Raw genomic sequence first — 21200 nt, forward strand, 5'->3', positions numbered from 1 at the left:
ATACTTGCCCATGCAAAGCAGCTAGTGCAGTTTTTGATGCAGTTAATATTTAGGAAGCAGCTTCGTTTGGTATACACTCTAACAGCCGAAAAGCATGGGAATAGGAGCCGATGCACATAACCACAGCCAAGCTGCTGAACTACTTCAGAGCTTAAGGTGGATCATTTGAAATGAGGTTGATTTTGTCTTTTTCATTGTTTTGTGACTGTATAACTCAGGCTGACTTTGGACTCTGGATCTTCCTGTCTAGCCTTCCAAGTGCTGGGATGAAAGATGAAAGACCTCCTTGGACCTGAAAATGGGGGTTGGATAGTAGGTTCTTTGCAGAGTTGTTTTGAGACTTAGTGAGGTACTGTGGAGGGTAACTCATGATCTCAGCACGTAGTTTGAGCTGTTTCTTCTGCAGCTCTGCTTTCTCGCTGACACTTTCATGGCAGGTATTCTAGTCTCGCTTCCCTCTGCTCTTCTGTTCATCTGTCTTCTTTCAACAGCATTTATCAGCTGTGGCTGCAGAGACTGAAAACAGAGGCTTAGAAGAATGTGGAGGTAGAGGAACTGGTCGGCACCACATGGCCAGCAGAGCAACAAGGAGCAGATAAGGAAAGGGCAGCTAAACGCACATAAGCATGGCAGCGGGAGCATAAACATACATGCACCCCTTTGACCGAGTCATCCTTATTAAGGCCACCGAGGGATTTTCTTCTTAAGAGGAATTTCGACCACACTGCTGCCTTGGTTAAATTTCTTCATCAACATTTTATCTCCCAGAGGATAAATCCTAACCGTTTGAACAGCATCGAAATCCTTTCTGCTTTGCTGGCTGCCTGTCTTTCCAGACTTTTCCCTGATACTTTCCCAAGATACCCTGTATCTCTACTGCTTTGAAGTTTTTGTTCTCAGGGTGCCTTTACACATTATGGAATCTCTGCTTCCCACCAGACAAATTTCTACTCATCCTTCAGGAACCCACTGAATGGGACTTCTATGTCTCCTCTGATCTCTCCACAATGAATTATTTGCACTTTTGGGTTTCCAAAATGTATCTAGATGGCACCTGCTTGTGTATATTGTCTTACAGTGATTTATATTTTATTTCTATTTCTTGCTATAGTGTAAAGCAAATGGTTCCCAACTTACATTTTTTTTTTTAGATTAAAGTGATCCACTCTTAGTAGAAGCTGTGCTTCAAATGTTGCATGCAGTTCTTCTTACCCAAGGCTAGCACCTGAGGTGTGGTTTACTCAGCCATTGCTGACATAGCAGCAAGGCGCAGCTCCTGCTCAGATACCAGTCATGAGGATCAGCAGCCAGCACAGGGTACCCAGTTGCTAAGCTCTGCTGCCTGCTTGGTAGGTGTGGCTTATGAAATGCAGTTATTATAAATTTTCCAGTCATGGATTCATCAGGTAAAACCCTGTCACAGGATGAGGCACATGTGGTCAGATGTCACAGTATTGGATACCTCTATGAGTTTGGTAGTCATGACAGTACATGATAGGGAACAGGTAGTAAATATATCTGTGCTAAATTAAAGAGGTAGTAGATTCGGGCTGGTGACTTTTAAGTTTTGTTAGACAAAGTTTGAGGATTAATACAGAGCTATTGCCTCATAGATCTCATTTTTGTAGATGAATTCAGAATGGAAAGGAAAATCTTATTTTTTTCCTTCAACAGGTCAAATGTCTCTTTCCTTCAGAATACAATCTTTTCCCAGAAAATTCTCTAACATTAAAAATGAGCTTGACTTCAAGTTTGCTAGTTTTCTTTCCTCCTCTGGACTGCTTCTTAGATCATGTAGCCTAGAAATCTTGGCAGAAGCTGATGGTCTGGCACTTGACAGGAAGGTATATAGATCAGTAGTTCCTCGTCTCTGGTTCTCTTCCAGCTTAGAGCCACGTTAACTTGGACCACCCTTTGCTCCTCAGCACAGTGTGTCATAGGAATTCCCCAGTGGCAGAGTCAACTGCATGTCCACAATAAAAATGAATTTTCCTCTAGCATATGCCTTTTACAATAAAGCAATATAACAATTCACCTGATCTTGTATAATTTGAAAGTGATGGATGGAAAGAAAATGGTAGGGAGGTTGGTCTCCCACTCATGGTTTAATAGCCCTGTGCTGTGTTTAATGGTTTATCAGGATCAAATTTCTTTGAGAAGAAAACTGGTTAATGTGGTCAGAGACATCTTTTGTTCCATCTGGCTCTGGCCATTTTGGGGTGTAAATAAGCTTTATTCTGTATCCACTCTGCTTGGGAGCTGTAATAAGTGAATGCATACTGCAGTTCTGTGACCTTCAGCCAACCAGAGAAAGACACCTCTTCTAATCAAAGGCAAAAGCCACGATCTTTCTTGTTGTAACTTACTGTTGACACAAGAAAGGCCAGAGAGATTGACATCAATCTCTATAGAAACCATTAACCAATGCTGAATAAATCTGCAGCATTGAATCCATATGCATGCTTGCTTTTATTATTCTTGACCTATGGGCACACTTGAGCATTTTGTGGGCTTTGTTTTAAAAGGAATGTTTAAAATGTAGCTAGTTATTATGGGATTTCATTGGCGAAATAAACTGTTTGTGTAGTCTAAATAAAGGAATCTGTATTATTTTGCATCTCCTAAGCATTATTTGCTTAGGTGTGGCTTGGTTTGATTCCAGATTAGCACAGAGCAGAGGCTGTCACTTTAGCTGGGCGTAGCAAAAAGAAAGTCGTTTTATACATGTTTTCCAAATGATGTGAAAGTCGTGTGTCATTTGATTCTAACTGTGACTTTATTGGCTTCTGCTCTTAAAAAAATTCCTTCAAGCCTAAACAATGACTGTGCTGGTGGCAAAGACATGTGTTTAAGAATCTCTTAGATGTCCCAAACTCAGGTTGATAATACTTGCCAGACAATTTGGGACCGTGTGCTTAGCAGAAACAGTCTCTGTTAGTCAGAGCTGCAGTGTTTTGAGCTCCTTTTCCTGAATCCCCACCCTGAAATCTCGGTTCTAGTTGAGGAGGGTGAGGAAACAAAAATGCTTTTCATTTCATTCTCTGCTGTACATTTTCCAGTTTGGGTGACTAAAGCTGGCCAGGGTGCCTATTTTTGGAAAGAGGAATTAAGATACTTTGGAGAAAGTACTGCACTGTGTGCTGGCATTCCAGATGGCCAAACTAGAGTAGAACCAAGCCCAAGGTTTGAGGCTTTCGTGCCAATGATGACCTCATGAGGTCCAGCCTGGAGAAAGAGAGACATAGTTCTCCAACAATGATGAAGAATGGCTTCTTCCTTTCATATTTCTATTGAGTGATCTCCAGTGTCCTTCTCTTTTCCTGTCTCTGACAAAATTAGCCCTTTATAATGAACAATTGTTAGATTTTTGGCTTGTCTCTCAGACTTCTCTTAGAGCCCCTTTCACCCCTTCTACTCATTGTGTCCTCTCCACCACACAGAAAAAACTGTGATATTTTTCTCTTTGGCATTCCTGTCTTTTCCTAGCAGGCTTTTTTAGTGGGGACTGTGGGAGATTTTACACTTGATTTGTTGAATCTGAACTCTTTGCTGTAAACTCTCACACACAGAAGGAGCTATCTTTATAAATGACAGAATGGACCTGGCCTGAATGGCGCTTTGTTTACTGTTTTCCTAAAAGGGGCCCCTCTATATTTCATCTGTCAAAGTTGCTTTTCTTTCTTTCAACAATGCTTGATTGTTTTCACAAAAATTCAGGTTCCACAGACAGGAGAATTCTGTATTATATTTTCCTGCCAAATTCCGATCTCTGTTTCCCTTCCCCTGTGCTCACAAAGGGCTCATAACTTACTGTCAACTGTGAGGCCGACCACAAAGCTCCACTGTTGCTCAGCAAATAGGCTCTATTGCATGATGGCTTGACTAGCTTGTAAAGTTTGCTTAACTGTAGCAGCAGTGGCAGAAGGCATGTGGGTACTGTATCTCCCCACAGGCCAGCAGCCTTCACTTCTTCCATCGACTTTTATGCTTTTAACTCTCTTAATTGTTGAACAGAACTGACACTGTCTGTTTGAGCAGACTAGATGCGGTTTGAAGCCATGGCAGCACTTGGTAGCCTGGGACTCAGGAGAGAATAATTAGCTTTTTTTTTTTTTTAAATAATTTTTTTTTTTTGGTTGGCAGTTAGTGGTTTTGTGATTTGGGAAGGTGTCAAAGGGCTATGCCCTCAAGTTCTGAAGTCCTGGCTGATGTGGCAAGAGAAAGCCGAATTGAAGCGTGGAGGAGCAGCCACTTCGTGTGAGTGATTTGTGCCTCTTTTAGCTGTCACAGGTCTTAACTGTGTTACTTTCCCTTCTAATTTTCGAAACTTCAAAGCCTCCCTGATTGGGTGGGATGACTGTGTGTGAGGAGCTGCTGATGTCACGGTAACGGACTAATAACTTGAAAGGCATTTTTGTATGACATTTTTAATCTTGCTAGGGAATTGTAATGAATTTTTTTTTTTTAAAAAAAGGATTTGATTTTCCTGGCGGTTTAACACACACACCCACACCTTTCTGAGTAGTATTTATTAGATTTTTAAAATGCACGTATTTCTTTTTCCTGTGTAGTGTAAGGTCCTGGTATATTATTATGTAGGAAGAATGACAGACTTCATACAGGAACTCTTTGGGCAAAATCAGCCTGTCCCTCACTCCTTGCTGCTTTCTAAGGCATGTTGCATCTGACAAGGTACCTTATGTACTGTGGTAAAGATACCTCTCTAATGAAAATATTTCATTGTAATAAACATTTCAAATAGGTACAATTGTCAAGCAGGCCACTGGGTAATTACTGGTGTGCTTTAACTAAAGAACTTAGAGTGATCAATGCTCACAGCAATTTAACTAAGATAGACTGCTATCCTATCAGGATTTACAGTGCTGAACCATATACCTATATTAAATAAAGGCATTTTCCCATGAAACTGCAGTGCATTGAATTGACTTCTGAGAAATGAATTAAACAATGCTTTATTAATCTCTTCACTTCAACCCCCTTTATTCTGTCGTTTGTTTCTTCCATATATATTTTTTCTGAGCAACAAACTCCCTGAGTTTATTCCCTGTAGTGCTTGGCAAAGTTCAAAATATTTATTTGTTTCTTTTCTCATCCAGCTACCCTAGAGACCTCACTGTCTATGAGCTCCGTCCTCAGGCGAGTTTGTCCTATTGGGACGTTCAGCTTCAAATCATACAAATAGGCACCCCAAGCGGCGGTGAATAGCGTTTTTGACCGAGCCTCAGAGAAGAACATCTATTTTGCAATAATTAAGTCACTAAAACTCCAGACGGGACACGTTTGCTTCTTTAACGTAAATCGCAGTGAGAGGAAACATGTCCTGTGTCTTCAGTCAGCCCATGAAGCTGCCTTGCGGTTCTTTAGCACAGCCTTAGGAACTGGCTCCTCGACTTGATTTAGAAATAGAGAAAATTGTGTAAAACAAGAAGCATTTTGGAGCCTCTCATGTAAGGCCAGGAATCACTGCTGCTCAGGGCACTGGTTTCCCCGAAAGAAAAGCAAGTGTGTACTCTGAAAAGCATTCATGCATTTTGGAAACATGAGTGGCTTAGACTTTCTGTGTACTGTCAAGTTAATCTCAGTACTAATGGAAATAAGGTTTATAATAAGATTGATTTGTTTAAAAATCAATTTAAATCGAGTGGTTACAGTATCCAATTTTTTTGGACTGTTTGTTTGTTTGTTTGTTTATTGCTATTGAAAATCAAGGAAGGAGATGGACATAGGGAGGCCCAAATAAACAGCCAGCATCTCACATTCTGCTCTGTTCTTGGAAAACAGCTCTCAGGAGTGTGGCCAGTAGGATCTGGTCTTCCAGTGTAAAGACTGTCTTATCTGTAGCTCTCTGCAGAGGTGTTGTGTATGAGCCTCTCTCTATAAAATGTACTTTGTCACTGGTTCATTTACTGGGTCACAGATAGACTGAAACTAGTAAACTTTCACTGAGTAGAACTTTAAATGTGTGTTTCTAAAAATTCAGAATTTCTTCCTTTAAAAATTTTTATTGGTTTTGTTTGGGCCCAAATATTTTTTCTTTAACTTTTATTTGAAGTAATTTAGCACTCTTTCTATTTCTACTAAATGCTAGGTACTTTCACAGTCACTAGTTTAACCTTCACATCAACTTAAAGGTACATGAGTTGACCCCTGTTGTACAAATGGGGATATGGAGGCTCAGAAAGTTAAGTGATTTCTTAAGTTCATAGTTCTATTAAGCGAGGGGTTCAAGATTTAAATTCCATATAAAAATCTTCCAACCATACCAGTCTTCCATCTGACAACAGATTCTGTTAAGACAAGTGTGGTGTTTTCCAGCTTTAGGCACCATAGATACAAATAAATATTTATTTTTAAAGAAATCTAAGTAGATGACAGACTAGGCATGGCAGTACTAAAAGTCATCCAGATAACTGTCTCAGTTAGGTTTGGGAAGTTGAAAGACACACATTCATGATCGGGGCCCATGACTACGAATAATATCCAATTCTTTCTTACAGCAAACACCAGAGTGGGGGAAAGCCAGAGGTTCTTAGTTTGATAGATGTAGTTAGGTGCTCAGTAAAGAGTCTCTTAACATGCAAGACTGTGGGCAGCCACATTTGACTTTCATAATGATAAGCAAAACAATTCTGTGCAGTGATTCATGGAGACAATTGGATTCTCATGTTCTCCTGGAGCTGTTTATGATAATATGTCACCAGCAAATGCAAGTGAGAAATTTAAAGCAAATAACTATAAGGAAGGTAGAAAGTTGCAGAAATATGGAGTGAAAACCCACGATAGTGGCACCTTAGTTATCTGTGAAGGCAGGCTGCTTTGCACATAGGAAACACTCAGAAATCTGTGTTGCTGGTGACAGACAGTGACAGTTTAGAACAATTCATGTCCTCGTGTCTGAAGCTTATCTGCTTTTTTCCCCTAGAAGTTAAGGTATACGTAATATCCTACGCAGTCAGTTTTTAAGTTTTTGAGAGGCTGTTTGAGTTCCTGTGCCCTTACTGGGATCAACTGAACAGTTGTAGCTAAATGAATATTGCCAGAGCTCTTGTTTCCTTTTCCCTTAGGGCTCCCCTGACACCTGCTTTTCTAGATGGTATAGCAGTAGGAGCTATACCTCTTGAAGTGGTTCCAGCCCTGACCTGTGTCCAGGGTGGCTTCTGTGGTCAGAGCTGGTGAGTAGAAATTGATTCTCATTCTCTAGGCCTTGAAATGAATGAGCAGTGATATTCTTGAATTTTACTATTGACCATTTAAGGACATAGTTATATGTGGGTAATCAATGTTTACCAGAAAATTCAAGCTAGAAAAACATGGTTTATGTTAAGAAACAATTCTTAGAAACTACAGTGCCCCTCCCAGTCTCTTGTACTAGAAGCTGCAGTTACTTGCTCAACTGATTTTGCTGTCAAAGTGCCTGGAAGGAGAGTCAGAGTGGCCTGTTCAACAACCTCTTCTTCTTCCTGCTTGTCTTAGTTACTTTTCTATTGCCATTACAGACTATGACTAAAGCAACTTATGAAAGAAAGCTTTTAATTTGGGGAACCTCGTTAAGGCTCACTACCATCATGGTAGAGAGCATGGCAACAGGTAGTAGGCATTGGTGCTGGAGCAGTAACTAAGGCTTAGATGTTGAGACAACAACCATACGGCGGAGAGAGAGAGAGACCCCACCATAAGGGACACATCTCCTCCAACAAGGCCACGCCTCCTAATTCTTCCCAAACAGTACCACTAACTGCATCCAAACATACAAATATATGAGCCTGTGGGGGCCATTCTCATTCAGCTACCATACCACTCCTCTTCTTTCCCCCTCTTTCCCTGCCTCTTCTTTCTCATCTCTCTCTGCCTGTCTTTACCTCTGTTCCTACTCCCAGTTGTTATCTAGTATTCAAGTACCTCTAACTCTAGGATTAGTAATTATCTTTCATGTTTAAAGTACTAGTCATCAAATCCAGAGCTAGGAAAACACTCTGCCATCGAGCTATACCTCAGGCCAAAAGAAAACAAATGAAAATGGGTCTTTTCACTAAGGTTTAATTAAGTGAACAATTTAGAACATACAAACACACACAATATTTATAATAAAATTCTATATGGATGGAATATATTAGTAATGAAGGATTCATGTGATAATTGGAAAGAACTAATAGTTTATATTTAAAAAATCTTTAACCCTATTTTCTGCCTAGGAGTTAGACTACCAGCATTCTGCCCTCTGTTTTCTCGGTATGGCCTTGGGTGAGTGCTGTTTTATTTTCTGTTTGTCTTTATGAGACACGGTTTTTGTTATATGGTCCTGGCTGGCCTCTGAGTTCCTATGTAGACTAAGAAAGCCTTGAACCTGGAACTATCTTCCTGTCTCTGCCTCCTGAGTGCTGGAATTATAGGCATGTGTAATCTCACTTGGCCTTAAGTTTTATTTTATCTTTTTAAAAATAAGCAGTGTTGTTCTTTGGTTTCCTTAAAATTAAACTGAGCAGAAACATCACCTAACTCCTACAGCTCCCTGAGAACATGAGTTCACACTGTGTGTGATAACATAGAGCATAGGGCAAGGACTTTCTAAGCTTCCAGGGGAAACTGCGTCTTTCAGTGATTTCTCCAATATCCATCTGTCTAGCCATCATCTATCCACTTACTACCACATTTGCTCATCTTTTTAATGTTCCTGGAAACATAAATTAATGATTGGTGTGGCTTTTTAATTGCCCTTATGTTTAAAATTCGAAGTGTATTTAATGGTTCAGAGCATGTGGGAAGATGAGACAATTGTGTATGGAATTGGTTTAGAAGCTTCATTTTATTGTTTTTTATTTTAGAATTTTTTTTATTCATTTTACATACCAGCCACAGTTTCCCTTCTCTCCCCTCCTTCCACCTTCCTCTTCCCCTCCCCCAACCTACCCTCATCCACTGAAGCTTCACTTTAAATCTTCTGTTACTGCTGCTGTTTTTCTGGTTAGTTTAATATCCTACGTGTTTCTCCTTACTTGAATAGCATTTAAACAACTGGACAATATTTACTGATTTGTCTTTGCACCAAATATTGTGCTAGGTAGGCACCAGGGGATGCAGAGAAACATGGAATTTTGTTCTCTTTCTTGGAAAGAAAGAGCCTAGTTGGGATAATTTATATAATTGTTTATGTTTTATCATTCTTTAATTTTCTTAAAAAAATAAGGTTGTGTAGGGTGTGTGTATCAAATATTGAATAAATGTTGCAAGAATGACTTCCTGGGAGGTGAGGGAAATGACAGGGAGTAGGTAGAACAAAGGCAGAAAACCTGAGAAAAGCTCGAGACTACCAGTGTACACAGAGTGGAAAGTGCAGGTGTAGCCCGGAGAAGGCAGGTTAGAAAGGCTGGGTGGATTTGGGTGCAGGGTCTTGAATGCCTGGGTCAGGAGTTTTGATTTCATTGTGTCTCCAGGGGAGAGCTACTGATGTTTTGATTAGGAAAGTGGAGGCAGATGGAATGGCAGCAATTCATTTGAAAGGGGAAGGCAATGAAAGAGACAAGCTAGTTTCGAGTAGGTTGCTGGAGTTTGAGCCTGATGCGCAGTAAACCCTGTCCTGAGGTAATTATAAGTATGGTGAGCAAGGAGGGCCTGAGAGACATCACCAGGGCAGTCTGATGCAGCTGAGGCAGGCTGGCAGTGAGGAGCATGGACACCTCTGAGAATCATGCTCTTCTGGACCTGGGTAAACAAGGGAAGGCACTGTGGAAAATTCTGATGAAGCTAGTTTTAAATTCTGTTGCTATGGCATTGCAGAGTGTATCTTAATATTAACAACTTGTGGTTGTTTGGGCCTTTCAGGGAAGGAACTAGAAAAGGTAATCACGGGCTTTAGAAATTAAGCCTGGAGAGGCCTGATCAAGAAGAGCACAGGGGCAGAAGAGAGGTGACAGTGGCAGCCTCAGCGTGTGACACGAATGTTTGTAATTGTCCACTTAGGTAATAAAGAATGATCCATTTTCTCATTATGCCCTCTCTACTTTCCCTCTGCCTGTCTTCCTAGTACCACGGAGCATCTGTAAGGTGTGGTGCATGCTGCCAGGCACTGAGATCCAGCAATGAACAGGACAGGTGGGAGTCTGTCTGTGGGTCACAACATATAAAAATCTTTTCTTCCACTTACAGAGCCTGTGACAGTGTCTGCTGGAGCCCTAGCAATGTTTCTCTGACAAGGCATGCCTTTTCTTGTATATATTATATGTTATCTCTGGGAATGTCAAGGAATGAACATCTCTGAAGTTCAAAACTTCTGGTCACATCCTCATATCCCCTCAGCTAGGAGATGTTCACTGTGTAGGGATCTCTTGGAAAGAAAAAGGTTGTTATGTTACGTGAAAACTGTAAGAATGAGGGAAATGATAATTTTCTAGAAGTATTATTCTCCCCTCATCCAAATGTTTCACTAGACAACAGGAAATTTATCAGATATCATAGTCAAAACTTGCCCCTGAGACCTGACTTCTCCCTTCTGGTTCTCCCCACCTAGAGTTTCTGACTGTGCACGCAGTCTGCCTGTGTGAGCATCTCTTACACTTCCGTGACAACACAGAATGAAGAAAGTGGAATGCAAGGAGAATTCAGACTGGTCTCAAGGAAGTGTCCAGACAGGGAGTGACATACCAGATTGTCACTCTTTGATTTGTATTCTTAGATTCAGGCTCAGGTAATCCTTAGCTGTTGATGGTGCCCAGTTTGTTCCTTCACCTGGTGCAGGTCTCTTGCTCCTCTGCTAACTAGCTGCTTGTGGGTGGGTGAGTGATTAGAAGCGAGACTTTGTAGAGCAGAGGTGAGAGGCAGAAGTGGAGGACCAGACTTAGCAACCTTATACATCTTTCTAGTAAAGGAAGGACACTGTTGATGGAAGAAGAGTCCTCTAAAGTGGGAGTGTTTGGGGAAAGGGAAGTGTGTGTGTGTTTGTGTGTGTTTGTGAGTGTGTGTGTGTTACCATATTGGAGGGAACTATCTGAATCTTAGCATTTTAAATTTTGAGTTAGATATAAAAGAGTTAAATATAAAAGAACATTAATGACTTTGCTAAGAGAGCTTTATGTGGTAGGTTTCCTTTTTATGTGTCAGGACACTGATGATAATAGTTTTTGCCTGGACCATGGCATCATCAGTGTGTGGGAGAGCCAGTTCCAGCTTCAAAGCCAAACCAGTTTGGAGTTATGGAGTCCTCGGGAGAGTGAGTCAGTTTGGTCACCAGTCTTGGCAAGAATTTCAGATGCTTAAGGTCTCAAAAAGAATTCATTTTTTTTCTAAATTTTTATAGAAATAATTAATTTGTAGGATAAATTTCCAACCTCAAAAATTTAAGCCAATTTAGAAGACAAAGTATACAGTTTCTTTCTTTTTTAAAGAAAAGTTAAGTAAAAGCTAATGAGGTTGGATTTCCACTCTCAGGAAGGAGTCTATGCTAGAAAGAAATTTCTGGACGTGAGGGTTTTTGTGTGTGTGTGTGTGTGTGTGTGTGTGTGTGTGTGTGTGTGTGATGGATGTGCTGCTGAGTGTAATTGGTGTAAGCCACTGTGATGTCACCTGTAGGTCTTTGCACCCTGTCGGTAAGGTTGTGAGGCTCCTATTTATATTTGTTTCATTCTCCATAAATTGGTGTTTCTTGTTGTTTTCCATTTTTACTTGATGTAAGACTAATAAATCTTATTGTTACACAATATGGAGCTTGCATCGCACACTCAGGATTAAAGTGTTTTTTCTTATTGGGGGAGCCAGATAAATGTGTTTACTCTGTAGAGAGGTTTAGATTTGATTTTTTGTTTTCTTTGTGGTAATTATGTTTGCACTTTGCTGATCACTACTTGTGCATTATTACAATGGAAGGTGACAATTTGATTGTCTTCAATTGGAGAAACAAGTAATTTTATATTCACCAAGCTGTCAGGTAATACTAACTCACAGTACTGAGAGCTCCTGGCAATGCGGTTTGGCACCTATATTTAACTGCTTTGATGCTTGTGTAACCTCTGCTGAATCAGAAATGCTTCAGAGACGGTTTTCAGGACTGTGCAATGAGGTTTTCATTAAGGAGACAAACTGAAAATGAGCTGTAAAGCCAGGCTTCTTGCTCCCCTTCCTTTCCTCTGCCCCCACCCCCACTGCTCTCCTTCTTCCTTTCTCTTACCCCCCCTCTCTTCCTTCTCCCTGCCTTCTCTTCTTTCCCACCCTTCTTGGATAGGAATCTGAAATGTGTGATATTTCCTTGCCAGAGAGAATTGCCCCATAGCTTTATGTAACTGAAGAGACCCTAGAAAATCAGCTTCTTTACATAATTTTGCCCAATATCGCCATGTTTGAGATTTCACATTGGAAAAAATATCTCAATAGTATCCGATTTTCATTTCTCTCTTCTTTTCTGAAAATATTAGTCAGAAAGTCACAGTGGAGGAAGAGTGGGCAAATAAATGCAGGGATAACTTTTTATACTTTCTGTCTGCGAAGATGTGACTCTAGTTTGTAACTTTTCTTAATAAGCAGATGAGATGTCCCCAAACTGGACACTTTTATTAGTGGATCGGGTTCAGCTTGGTGGGGACACCTCTTGAAAAATTAGGGTTCCCATCCCCTGTGAAGAGAATGTTCTAAGTGGGCATGTGGGAATAAATCCTCATGCTGTTATTTTAGACAGCCTTCTTGCACACAAACCATGAGGAGGTCTTTCAGTTGAGCTGTGCAGTGGCTGAGCTTGATTAAAACCCTCTGGGTTAGGGTGTGTATTTATAGTAGCCATTGTTTGGTTTTGATCTGACTGTCAAGCCACTGATTTTATTTATATTCTCTGGTAGTGGCTTTCCAAAGCAAAATTTCCAACAGCTACTGGTAGATAAACTATGAGAAAACTCAGTTTTATTTCTATCAAGCAAAAAGTATAGTGGCTCCATGATATCAAGTTGTTTTGATCTTAGAAACTGGATACACAGGGACAAATGTGATAATTTTAGGTTTTCCATAGGCAGTCAACCAGAGGCCAGTCGTTGGGCGGGTTGCCTGTGCCTTTTAGCAGACACTGACCAATTAGACAGAGGTGGTTACGTGATGTAACATTATCAGGAGAAACAATTCATGAGTCAAAGCATTCCAAGACATATGAGCTCTAGTCCAAAGAACAGTCTTAAGCTATATAAAGTGACAGCAACATTGTCAGCTAAATATAGACACCAGAGATACAAACTCTGATGACTTGAGAGGAATCTGTTCCAGGTAGTTCCTGTTCTGTAACAACCTCAGAGGGCCTTTGGTGACAATTTTGGTGCATTGGTATGGAAAATTAGAGGCCTTAAGAAAGTCAAGACCCATTAATTTAAGCCCCTTCTTACTCACACATCAAGTGTATGTCATTTTGCCTCAGCTCTGTCAACTTTGCAGCTTGCTCAGATCAATGAGGTTCCTAACAGGCTTCACCTCTCAGTGGCTCTATAGAAACTCGGAGAGAAGGGCTGAGATGCTAGGAGGAAGACAGGGTTGTAGGTTTTCCAGTAGCCCTGAGAGCTTGCATTCTGTCAGTTGCTTATTAAACTTGGACAAGGAAGAAAAACCTTGTAAAAAGCCCATGGGCGTTTGGAGGTGAAGTGGAGATGACACGGGATTGTGGGCTTCAGAGAACACAGAGACCCAGCAGCAGCCATGACCTCTCCAGGGGAAGGTCCTACAAGGAGCTTCTTCATTTGATTATTATGTGTAAATTAAACATTTTAAGATCTATTTATTTGTGTAAATGGGTGTTCTGCCTGCATGCAAATCTGTGTATCACACAGGTGCCTGGTGAGCTCGGATGTCAGAAGGGGACACTGGACCCCCTGGAGCCAGAATTACAGAGGGTTGTCAACTACCACGTGAGTGGTGGGAATCAAACACAAGTCCTCTGCAAGAGCAACAAGTGTTCTTCACCAAATGGGCCATCTCTGCAGCCCCCAAGGACTTTCTTCACTTTAGAGCTAAGCTTTTCCTTATAACCCTCTTGAGTCCCTGGACGTGGGAATTAGAGGCACAGGAAGAGGTTTGGAAGTTATTCTTTGCCCTGGGCTGGGTGGACTGGAATCCTTTGTGAGGTTCCTGGGCATTGTGCATTTTGGCAGCTGAGCGTATCTGTTACTCATGCTCCTTAGAGTCAAAAGCATTATGTTATGTTTTGAAAAACCAGTTAATTTCTCAGTATCAGATCAAGTGTAGTATTCAAGTAACCTCTCTAACTGGGATGAGTCTACATGAATTGTCCAGAACAGATCTTCAAAATAATAACTGTAAGTGTTGGACTGAACTTTAAAATTTTTCTCATAAGTAAATGAACTATTAAAGTGCTGCTTTATGTTAGAACAGTATGTCTTTTTTGCTTTTAGTTTTATTGCTTCTTTTATTCTTGAGATTATAATAATTACATCATTTCCTTCTCCCTTTCCTTACTCCAAACCCTCCCATATACCCCTCCTTGCTCTTTTTCAAATTCGTGGCCTCTTTTTCTTTTTTCATTGTTGTCTCTCTCTCTCACACACACACACACAATTCTTTTGAATAATAAGTGCCACATACCCCAAAATAAGTGTTAATTTGATAATAATCAAAAAAGTAATGAAATATTAAAAAATATTTCTGTGCCATAATATTGGAACATAAGCAAACTCTTCTGAAGCAGAGGACTTATATGGATGGAAGCCCCACCATCCTTTCTTCTATATAGCTCAGACCTCCTCACCTTTCCTATTCAAGAACAGGAAGCACTTTTACCATCTGAGTTACTTTGTAATGACCTAAACATTCCTACCTGGCTGTAGGGCTGGAGTGGAGGGTTTTTACTTTTATAGAGATGGACCTGTTCCTGCTGGCATCCTGGAGGGCATTGTTAATTATGGAGGCTTGTCTCTGTCCATCTTGTTCCCCCAAATCTCAAACTGGAGGTTATTTCCAGTGGTCTAGCATTGAGAGAATTCACCTGATCTGTTGGGCAGAGATGGTTTGAGTGTAGGGAACATATGATGGGAACTGAGTTTTACATGTCCCAAAGACATACAATACACTTCTTTTTGGAGGTTTTCCTTGATAATAGCTATGCCCCAGAAAACCATCTTGTTTAACCAGTGTGATAAGTTGACAATGTAGTTTTCCTCTCTGATTATAATGTGCTCTGTGTAGTCAATACACTGGTACCATGTGAGTGTAATTTCCTCTTTTATTTGATCTCCAATGCACTGTATTATAAATAAACAGTTAAAAAAAACACCAAACAAATCTGTTGCATTTCCTTTTAAGATTGTACCACTGTAGACACTTGTTCTAGTAAAGTAGAATTGGGCACATTTGATTGCATTTAAATTTTTCATGCTTCAGCAGTTTGGCTGGGAGCACAGCAAAGAAAAATCCCATGAGCGAGGAGAGTTGAGAATAATAGAACTTGATTTTGTGTATTATAGCGGCAACATTTGCGCTGCTTTAGTAGGGTTGTGTCAGCACTTCCATTATAAACCCCTGTTTTCAGGGGCTCTAACTAGGAAGATATTTTTTTTAATACAAATTAAAAAAACAATTCATTTGAATGATTTTTAAGTTATAATAGAGCAAAAATAAAACAAAGTAAAGTCACATAGAAATTGACTATTTTCACAAGGATTTTAATTTTTTTTTCTCATTAGTTGTGTGGGACATAGCTAGGTAAGGTGCTAGCTGATGCACAGAGGGATGGAGTAGATGGGAACATTTTTGTGATGCATAGTATCATTCATGTGTACATTCAAAATAAGTGCAAGAATTGCACGCAAAGCTGGAAAATCTCAATTAACAAGGTGTATTTGATTCGTGGATTCCTAAAGCAGGTGACGTGGGTACAGTGATTGGAGTAAGGGTTTCACCAAAGCCGAGTGTCTGTGCTTTCTAGAGTGCAGTCCAATCGCTCTAGGAAAATGCGCGGAAGGGAAATTCTAGGGCTAGCAAGAGTGCCAAAGTGAGGTTACTTACAAGAGCTTGCCGTGCAAGCCTGATGTGCGTTCAGTTCCTAGAGCAGAGCTCACCCTGAAAGTTGTCCTCTGACCTCCACATGCACTACTTGGCAAGTGCATGCTTGCACCTCCCCCTCCATTCCCTCACCCAATGTTAAAAAGAACATTAAAAGGGTAATACTAAAGAAACGAAACGAATAAGGATGTATCAGTTAAATTGAAAGATTGTATAACGATTTACATATAAAAACCAAATCCGATAGTAGTAAATCTATGATTTATTTTCTAAACTACATGATAGCAAGCTGGCTCAGCAGATAAAGGCGCTTGCAGCTAAAAGCAATGACAACTCAAGTCCTGTCTCTAGGATCTGTATGGAGGAAGGAGAGAACCGACTCCTGTAAGTTGTTGTCTGTCCTTCACACATGCATGCTTGGCACACACACAATGATTGTAATATTTAAAAAAATATGTGTTAAAAGTGAGTCGTGTGCATTTTCCTATAAAACAAACAAACAAAAGCACCACTTAGAACAGTGATTCTCGGCCTATAGGTTGCAACCCCTATAGGAGTCACATATAAGATACCCTGCATATTAGACATTTACATTATGATACATAACAATAACAAATTACAGTTATGAGCTAGATACAAAATAATTTTATGGTTGAGGGTTGCCACAACATGAGGAACTTTTTCAGGCTGAAAACTACTGACCTAGAATAGTATGATACAATGACAAAGCTACTGTTGAGAACAAACTGAAAGAGCCCAACATTTTTATCAAAAGGAAATACCTTGGTGAGAGAACAAGAGTCTTCTTTTCCTCTGTGTACAACATAGTTAAGAATGCTAATAAAACAAGCACAGCCGGGGAAGGAAAGTATGATCTGAAAAGTGCTCTTGGGACACAGCATGTTGACCTTGTTACAAAGGGATGGGCTGGGGAGCCAGGCGTACCTTCCTTACCTGGTTCTCCTACCTCCCCTACTCCTCTGTCCCAGTTGTGGTGTGAGCTGAGGATGAACAGTCGGCTTTGATATATTGGCAGCCTATCTGGTATTTACAACCTCGATACACATTTGTGTTTGTGGGTGTAAAAGAAAAGACAGCTTGTGTGCCGGTGTAAATAGGCTCTGATGGGTCACTGGAGGGCTCACCAGAAGACTGCTGATGAAGGAGAGGTGAAGCCTTCCCCACTAATTGTATTCAGCGTGTAATTTCTAAACTTCCCTCTGAATTTTGATTTTCAATTAACACTCCCCATTTGAAGATAATTTTCTATTTAATGTAATTGCAGGAAATAATTTATTGGCTGATTAAGACTGAGGACCCAGCCTTCCTTAAGAAAAACACTCTCACCAACCAGCCTTTAAACTCAACTCATAGCTTTGGACAGATTGAATCTATTTTTACAGCTGCAGGGCTGTTTAATTAGTATCGTACACTATTGTTAACCAGTATAGTCTGTCATCAAAATGATTCTTTAAGAGACTGTTTGCACTTTTGGGTTTTGTATCCTGATTAATTTTTACTTAAGCATTAATCACAGATACTGCTGTTGGAAGGCACCAGATAACTTTGTAATAAGAGTTATTTGTTGGGAGAACCAAAGTCACTCTGAGTTTTGGGTTATGACTTTCACTTGTATTTAACTGTTTCTAAAAGGTGGCAGTATACTCATTCATTTGTTTTTATTGTGTGTGATTACTTTAACACTAACTGCCCATTATCTGAACAATGAAAACACTCCTGCTGTCTGTGATCACCCTTGATAACTTGCAGGACATTGTAATTGCCTGGTTTTGCTGGAGTATTTCTGGGGCCATTACAGCGGGTTCTGTAGTGACTTTGAATACTAAAATCCATCCTCTGGTTATGATTTTCCGTGTGTACATGTATGTGTCCATTTGTTAGTACCAAGAGAAGTCACTCAAGAATGCGTCTGAGTCTTTGAGACAGTACTTTTTAGAACATTGTTTCTCTTTTTAAGGAAAATGGAGCTATTCTTCTGCATGCCTTCCCTATTTTATTTTTTAGTCTCATCTAAATAGATGAAAGTTTTAGTATTTGTACAATGATTATTATAAGTATTTTATCAGCATTTTAATATGTTTCAAAGCACTTCAAAAGCCTGTAATACTTTTATTTAGAACTGTGCATAATTAGATTAGCTGATCTTCTATTAATGTTTTTCACTGTAGGATACTAACTCCGAGCCCCCTCATTAATTGTGAGAAATTTAGCATTAGCTGTTAAATCCTATGTGAAACATGGGCTGCTACATAAAAACTACTGTTTAAATTGGAATTAACTTAATTATTTTTCCTTGCACTTGATATTTCCTTCACTGCAATATTCATGAAAGCATGTGACAGATTTGTAAATTTAACTGTTAATCTCAGATTTCTAGACCCTTTAATCAGTATTTATTTGTCTGTAGAAACAGTACAGGCAAGTTAATGATTTGCTAATTTGAAAAATGCTCATGTGGTTCCCTATGTTAACTGATTTGTGCATTTAAAAATGGTATGAAATCAATTAATGTTAAAGAGCAATTAAGGTGGCGATTGTATTCCCTTCATTACACAGCAGTTTCAAAGGAAATACAATAAATGAAAATCAACGTGAAGTTTTAGGGGAAAAATGGTTTCTTCCCTCAATTCGTAAACTTTTAGTGGTTTGGTCACTAACCACTTCCCCAAGAAATTCATCTTTCTAAAGTGATGTTTCAAAGTTTTGTAATTTTGTATAACATCACAGTTTCTGATCTCATATAAAGTACAAAATGAAGGTCTCATCACACAGTCTCTTGATTGTTTCTTTGTGGAGATTTCAACAAATGATTCTGGTTTATGAGCTTTTGGTATGCACAGTAAGCATTTAATTTTTTCATAGTAAATGCTACAAATCATGTATCTACTTTCAGTCATAAAATAGAGGTATAATTACTTCAAAAACTCAAGTCAAATGTCACAAAGTTGTTATAAGATTTATCTAACTCTAGAAGTCACTCAGTTAACATGTCACTTAAAAGTTAACAAGCAATACTTACTGTATCTGGAGGCCTTCAGAAAAGCTTCACATTGGTGTAAGGTCTGGCATTCACAGTCAAGATGTAAACTAGGAAATCATGGCCAAATTGCTTAGCATATTAAGGACAAATTATTTACTCAGTTTCTGTTTTCTATTTAGGCTTATTTCTATTCTTCAGAGCTTTGGGAGAAAGTTAGATGTTTTTACTCTGAAGTCTTTCTTCAAACTGGCTCATCAATCAGTTCATTCACTTGTTACTTTCATTGCTAATCACCAATCTAATCACTCTCCAGAAACTCATAGTCTAGTTGGGAAAACTAGGAGGAAGGGCATACAAATACATATATTGTACATCACGAAAACTTAGAAAGATCTTGTTTGGGGATTACGTAAGGGGAAACATGCAGCAGTTAGCGGGAAGATGTTTAGAGAGTGGAAGCCAAGAGGAGGCATAGAACAGACAAGCGATCCACCCTTTGTCTGTGGTTTACACTCTGTCTCTCAGTTTCAAGGATTTTTATTTTATGCTCAAATTAGTCAAATACAATGAATGACATCTACTTTTGTTGTTGAGAGTCCTCTTTAATCCATGGTGTTTCCCTTCTTCTGCAGAAGAATGTCTTCCAAGCAAGCCACCTCTCCATTTGCCTGTACAACTGACGGAGAGGAAACAATGACCCAGGATTTGACCTCAAGGGAAAAGGAAGAGGGCAGTGACCAACATGCGGCCTCCCATCTGCCTCTGCACCCCATAATGCACAACAAACCTCACTCTGAGGAGCTACCGACGCTGGTCAGTACTATTCAACAAGATGCTGACTGGGACAGCGTTCTGTCATCTCAGCAAAGAATGGTGAGCACTGAAAGTCTGGCGACTGCTACCGACTATGTCTGCATCCTCATTATTAGTAGGTGTTTGGAGGAAAGTTAAAATACATGGCTCCAGTGTTATTCCTGCTCAGGTCACAAAACAAACACGAGACATACAGTTACTATTTTAGTAATTGGGAAAACTGGGAAAGCAGTTTGTGATCTAGGCTGTGTCCCACCATTAGGTCCCCTTGACAAGAGTATTATTGATTTACTTTTTTTTAAAAAAAGTCAGTTATCTTATTTTTCTATTCCAGTTTAATGTGATGAATTTAGTAATGTCATAAATAGGTAGTAAAATGAAGTGCGGTTGTGTATTAATATTGAGAAATTAAGTTAAGCAAATATATCCATTTGAATGAGATCCTAGCATGACTACATCTACAGTAAGACAATATTGGAATCTATCATTTTTAATGACAAGTTTTGATTTATAATAAAGATTTTCCTCCTGTACTTATATATTAATTTCAAAGGAACAAGCAAGGCTCCTGGGTAACTATTCAGACTGTTTGGCTTCCTCTATAAGCAGAAATGAAACATCAGGTTGTGAGGAGAGTAGGAAGCTTTCCCATGGTAAATTTTGTCTTTTAACCATCAAAATAGAAACCTACGAGTGACTTAATTACCTATTCCAAATAAAACCTTTTATTTTTTATCAACTAGAAGAAACTAGAACCTTAATTTATTTTATTAAATTAGAAGTTTCAACCCTGGCTTGTATTTCTTAACTTGTGGATAACCAAAAATTAAGTTAATGAAAAAAAATCTTAAGTAGACAATGAGAGTTTTATTCCTTAACAAAAAACAATGTATCCTTCAAAACGCCTTACTAACTAATGCGCACATGGAGATGGATGATGGTATAGGGAGAAAGTTTTATTTTCAAATGATTTTTGTAGACACAGCCTATGCTCTGGAGCAGTATGAGGAAAGGGGGTGGGGATCAAAAGATGAATGAAGCAAGTTTTGAATATTTTTAGTTTTATTCCAGGATCCAAAGACTTTTATTTATTTGTTAACACATCTCAATTTACAGATTAACAAATTTCATTGACATTTCCATACATGCATATAGAATTTTTGTTTTAGTTTCCTGCTCTACTATCATTTCTTAAGCACCGTCTTTCTCTGCTCTTCTACATTCCCAATAGTCCTTTTAGGTCAATGTTCCCCTCTCCCTCCATACTCGGCTTAAATGTCACATGTGGTGGAGATACTTGTCTTTGTGCATTTAACTTATTTCACTTAAAATGATAATCTCCAGATTTTCCCAAATGACATCATTTGTTTTTCTTTTTTTTTTTTTTTTT

The 21200-nt window shown here is 39.3% G+C and overlaps 1 protein-coding gene across 13 annotated transcripts in view; it reads left to right on the forward strand.

The window, feature by feature from the left end:
* Sox6 (SRY-box transcription factor 6) overlaps window positions 1-21200 on the forward strand; it is a 550414-nt gene that overhangs the window by 206845 nt on the left and 322369 nt on the right. For 12 of the 13 annotated variants that reach the window (XM_050143185.1, XM_050143186.1, XM_050143179.1 and 9 more), the window contains one exon: window positions 19630-19870. In XM_050143185.1, the coding sequence (XP_049999142.1) occupies window positions 19634-19870 (237 nt within the window). In that variant the 5' untranslated portion in view covers window positions 19630-19633. Of the gene's footprint in view, window positions 1-7085; window positions 7194-8213; window positions 8263-19629; window positions 19871-21200 lie in introns of all 13 variants that reach the window. The other variant, XM_050143182.1, reaches the window with a different exon arrangement.

Source organism: Alexandromys fortis, unplaced genomic scaffold, assembly GCF_014885135.2.
Source record: "Alexandromys fortis isolate MF-2015 unplaced genomic scaffold, M_Fortis_MF-2015_v1.1 scaffold_45, whole genome shotgun sequence".
Taxonomy (NCBI): domain Eukaryota; kingdom Metazoa; phylum Chordata; class Mammalia; order Rodentia; family Cricetidae; genus Alexandromys; species Alexandromys fortis.